Consider the following 5,413-nt stretch of genomic DNA (forward strand, 5'->3'; position numbering starts at 1 on the left):
ACTGCCATGATTTTTCAAATATGATGGACTTCATTTCAGAAATGAAGCTTAGCAGCTTCATTTGGCAGCTCCTTCAGGACCCACGGATGGATTTCATCAGGTCCCATGGACTTGTGCACATTCAGGTTCTTAAGATGGTCTTGAACCTGATCCTCTCCTACAGTGGGCCTAACTAATGAGGCTGTGGTACTTGGGATGATGTTTGACCTGAAGATTTTTGTAAGTGTTGTTTTTGAAATGCTGTTAATGGTTTCTTCTGGGGACAGAAATGGTGTGAATGCCAGATAGCTGGGTACTAGGTCAGTGTTGATCACTGCCTTCCAATTTTGGAAATACTAACTTATCGTTAAACCTAGCAGATCATAAGGAAGAAAATGGGCAGATTCCACTCGCCTAAAGAAACCTTTAATATATTAAAAATCAAATGTATAGAAGGCTAACAAAAGAACTGAATGCTTACTTGCCTGTGGTTTCAAGTGTTGTCCTGTGAAAAGAGATCAGTGCATTGCAGTCAGTTTAGAAAAATAGGGAAGTCCTGTTTTCTCAATATATTGGAACTGTTGGAACAAACTACATGGGAGAGTCAACTTTGTGTTTATATATAACCTTGGTATTTATATACGACCGTAATGATTACATCTTCCTTGCACATGCCACCTCTGAAAAGTTTTTGTTGTCGGTTGTGCTTTAAGCCTCTACTCGGGATATACAGCAAATGAGTAAGTAAAAAACTGCCTCCTAAGAATGCAGTACTTAACAACTAAAGCAATCTTGTTACCAGTTGAACTTGCAGGCTTGGAACTCTTCCTTTTTAACTGTGGAAAGTATTTGGAAGACCACTAATGGTTATTAATCAGTCTGTTTCTGATAATAATATTGCAAGGATAAATGATTTTTTTCGGTTGCTCACTGGAAGCAGTTGTGTAGGCAGTGGGGTGTGTACTTACCTTTAAGTTTTAATTATAAAGAAGTGGGATCAGAGCCTGCCAGTGCTAGAAGGAACTTTACATCAAATGCGGCTCTGCTGAAGCTCTCTGGTCAACACCTGCCATTCAAGTGTGTTGAAGCACAGAGCTTTGAGAGAAGGACCTTCAGTCAGTGTGAGCCTGCATTTCCAAATGCAGTGAGATGGAGGGGTTTTGTCAACAATGTTTTAATGAAAGCAGTCATGTATTACTTGGCAATCAAGCTACTACAAAAAGTGGTGTCTTTCCCCTTCACCTAGTGAGAAATTCTTTTTAACTATAGAAAATATCCTGTGGAAATAGTAAACTGTGAGAGTTTTTTGATCAGTTGCCATAGATGTTTTCTTGACATTGTCATAAATGAGCTGTCACAATAACTGCAATTGAGTTAAAAGATAACTGTTAGGCATTACATAGAAAACTAATTCTATCATTTAAGAACACTGTCATAACTGTTGAGTCATATAAACTCAAGATAAATATGGTTTATGTTTCTCCTAGAAATTGTCTGAAGAGAGTAAATGTAGTAATCATTATATTAGCTTACAGGGAGATACTTGGAAGGTCCCAGACAAATAGAGATATGAATCAAGATCTAGTTATAATCATTGCTGAATAGCTTGTTAGGTGAAATGTTAGAAGAAATGTGACGATCACACTCCTGAAGCATAACTTGGGAGTTTTAGGTATATCTCTCCCCCTCACTATATATGTATGGAAACATTTTTATAACTTTCCTAAAGAGAATGCTAAACTCATGGTTCAAGGGAATTTGTAGTTGACATCCAAGAGAAAAAAAAATACCAAACCACCACCACCAACAACACAAGAGTTATTCCACTTGAGCTCCTCCTCTTGTTATGACTCCTGCTGCCTATTAGGTTTATCCAATAACCAGTTGAGTTCCCACTGGCAATGTTTTCAGTGAGGTGGAAGAATACATTCTACTTCAACTGCAGTAGTGTAAGAAGCCCAAAACATCTGTCTTTAGAACTACTGTGTGTGTGAATAAAGGGACATGGCACAACAGAACAAGAATATTAAGCAAAATGAAGAGTTGCTTGCAGCTTTCACTTGGCAAGGTGAGTGAAGAGAGATTGCACGTGTGCATGTTCACAAGAGAATTACAACAAACGATGTATAATTTTGATCCTGTACTGTGAGAAAATAACAAAGGTTGTATGTATACAGCTAAGTTTTGAAGCTGTTAGTTCTGTGATTTCATTTATCAGGATAAATATATTTGCTTTGGATTTTAGGAACCTATGTACCTGAGTAACCTTGTGTGTAAATCTTTATTAAGGTGACTTAGCACTGGATAGAAACTTTTAACTTGAAATTATTTGGTGGGAACAGTTATTGTAGGAGAGCTAGCTATAATATTCTGCCTGTGATGGCTGAAAGTTACATATTTGCAATGAATTTTCCTCATACTAGTAAGCCAGATGAGTTTGAAGTCTCCTCTCAGCAACCAATATCAGCAACCAAGCAGTACAGTAAAATTGGCTTCCCAAATGCGCATTATTCTACTGATAGATGAGTACTTTAAATTTTGGGAAGAGTTTCTATTTTTGCCCTGCTTAGAAATACAACTAGTAAATGACCCTGCTGTACGTTCAGAGCTCCTAAATAGTTGAACAGCATGTGTTGGGTTTTTATGTGTACTGATCTGATTGATAAAAAGTGTTTGTTTTGTTAGTGCGAGTTCTTTTTGTGTTAAAACCTTAGAGAAACAGTTAAGTAAACCTTTTTTCCTTCTATATTGTTCTTTCTGTTCTCCTGTCTTCAAGACCGCAAGAAAATTTTTTTGTATGCTGAAAAATGGCTTTTTTCCTAGCACAGCCTTAGTGTTATGTTTTAAAAGGTTAATTATGGACATAGATAGCTCCTGACATATGTAAATAAATTTAGTCTGCACTTCAGCTTGGCACTTCACTATGTCAGAACTAAGCAGACAGTCCTCAACAAGAACAAATAAAAAAGCTGTGAACCAGTAGTACTATGTATTCGGAGTATGAGTTAGATTTGAACAAGGTAGAAGAGTGAAGGAAATCTTTAGAAATAGATTTAGACCAAATCCACAGTAATCTCATTTTGCAGTGCAGCAATGATGGAATTAGTTTCAAAACAGGTTAACTGAGACCTTCAGTTGAAGCAGATACTCTGTATTTGTTAAACCTATGTTGCTGCCTTCTTCACTTCGATGATCTTGATTCCGTAAAGCAAAAATAGCAGATTTCTCTTGGACTTAGTCAAGGACAAGCATCCATCACCTGCAAGTGAGATGTATAATTCTGCTTCTGAAGGGAATTGTGTTTTAATGGTTCTTCAAAAGTTCTCAGGAAGATTTATTAGCATAAAAACTGTGTTTGCACATGCATTTATTTTCTAGTGGTGGTGGATCATGCAAAAAAATCACATATTTCCCTACATTTTAATTCTTTCTTCTCTTTTTTTCTTTCCCTCCTTTTGTATCTTCCATTTTCTGTCACTCTAGCTCTTATTGAACTTCCTTCCTCCTCCTTGGCTGGATCTCAGAAATTTGCGCAAGGTAATTAAGATTTCTACTGTAGCAGCATCTTCTATTTCTCAGGACAAAAACTACAGCAGACCACTTCTTTGTGTTTCAGCACTGTGTTTTATTCAGAGTTGTTGCAAATTCTTCATGCTTTATTTTTGACTCAGTCCTGTTTTTCAGATCCTACTTATTCAGAGTTCTTTAATAGTTTTACAAACTCTTCAAATGCCAGTCACTCTATCAGTAAGATAGGATTTACAGCTACATCTAAATTGCAGACATACATTTTCCTATTTCTTTTTAACTGTTTCCAAGATGATTGAGCATTTAATAAATACATTTTCATGATTAGTCTCTGGGGTCTCCATTCTTCTTGCGTGTAGATGTCACACACACGAATGGGAATTTAGTTTCAAGGGTGAAGTCTGCAGGTGTGTTCAGCTACATTTGGATATGCTCCAATATACTCTTCCCTCTTCCACAGCAGGTTTGATGATTTAATAGCTTAGCTGTATTCAAAAAGTTGATCTTAAGAGATTTTTCTCCTTTTCCTGAATTCGAAGGATGTGCGAGTACCTCAAGTTTTAGCTAATATTGCTGAAAGCTGTAAATGTTTAAGGCTTCATTGTATCAGTCTCCCAAATGAGTATTGTTTCATATTTCTGAAGTTAAGATGCATTTTCATAGCCTTTGCGAGTTTCATCAACTAAGCACCATACTTGTATGTAAACATCATCCTGAGTTGTAACTCTCTCCATTCCCAGCAGTTGTCTTGTACTTAAGCTACTTTAGTAAGTATGTTTCTCTCTTCTCAGTTCTTGGCACAGATGATGTGGAGCAGAAAGCCTACACCGATGCTGACATGGTCAAACATCTGTTAGCTGAGGTATGCTCATCTCTGTAATGCAATGTTAATATATTTGAGTACTTGTACTTGAGTAAGAGTTTTTTCAGCTGCTGGAAATTTTAGTTCAGTTATCTTCAGGAGCTGTTTATCAGGCACATAGGTAATGAGAAGCTGTCCATTTAAATAAAATCTAGCAAAACTATGGGCACTCATGGAGCCAGTGAGTATGAGAAAGAAACAGCTTTCTTCTGCTTTCCTGTTGCTCCTTTGCTTCTACTCTGTTATCACTATTGAAGTTGACCAGTCTGTTCTGGAGAAAGTGTCACTTGAAAGACTACAGACCTAAGTGAATGTGGCTTCTTTGTGTGATTTAATAGAGCCCATATAACATCTTCAGTACTCAGGACGAAAACCAGAACTGTCCCCAGGTTTGGTGCTTTCTCCTCGCCCTGTTACCGCACATGACCGTAGAAGAGAATGTGCTGTATCAAGAAACACAGTTATGCGTATGTTCAGGATCCAAATGATGAAGCATTAGTCATTGTTTTAACAGTGTTTATCCATTTGATAGTAAAGGGGGATCTCAGAGTGGTGATGCATTAAACAACAGCTAGAAAAATCTAAAACTACTCTGAATGTAAACCTTACCTGATAAAATGTAGGCATTTATTCTCATTTTGTGAGCAGAAAGATCGGGACCTGGAACTGGCAGCTCGAATTGGACAAGCCCTCCTTAAGCGAAACCACCTGCTGACGGAACAGAACGAAGCCCTAGAAGAACAGTTAGGACAAACTCTAGATCGAGTGAGTGATCTTCTCTCCCCCCCTTTTATTTTTTCTTTCCTTTTTTCTTTTTTTTTTTTTTTTTCCTTTTTTTTCCTCTTGTAATAATGATGTTAAGACATTGTGAAAGCAGGTGATTGGAGCTCTCAAACTACAGAAGTATACTTAGATGTCATGCTCCTAATTGTCATTGTTCAATCAGCTTTTTTAGTCCAAGAATTTATTATGAAGACTACATATTGTAGTTACTGAGAAATTATGAGAATGTTAGGTATTATTATGATATTTCTACAGCAGGAA

General features: G+C 37.0%; 1 protein-coding gene across 1 annotated transcript in view; it reads left to right on the forward strand.

The window, feature by feature from the left end:
• Positions 1-1,907: 1,907 nt before the first annotated feature.
• Positions 1,908-5,413, forward strand: part of TRAK2 (trafficking protein, kinesin binding 2) — a 13,630-nt gene continuing 10,124 nt past the window's right edge. The window contains exons 1-3 of the mRNA XM_010015667.1: positions 1,908-2,047; positions 4,299-4,369; positions 5,018-5,134. Of these exons, the coding sequence (XP_010013969.1) occupies positions 1,984-2,047; positions 4,299-4,369; positions 5,018-5,134 (252 nt within the window). The 5' untranslated portion in view covers positions 1,908-1,983. The remainder of the gene's footprint in view (positions 2,048-4,298; positions 4,370-5,017; positions 5,135-5,413) is intronic.

The sequence above is a fragment of the Nestor notabilis genome, unplaced genomic scaffold (genome assembly GCF_000696875.1).
Source record: "Nestor notabilis isolate BGI_N333 unplaced genomic scaffold, ASM69687v1 scaffold25515, whole genome shotgun sequence".
Lineage (NCBI taxonomy): Eukaryota > Metazoa > Chordata > Aves > Psittaciformes > Psittacidae > Nestor > Nestor notabilis.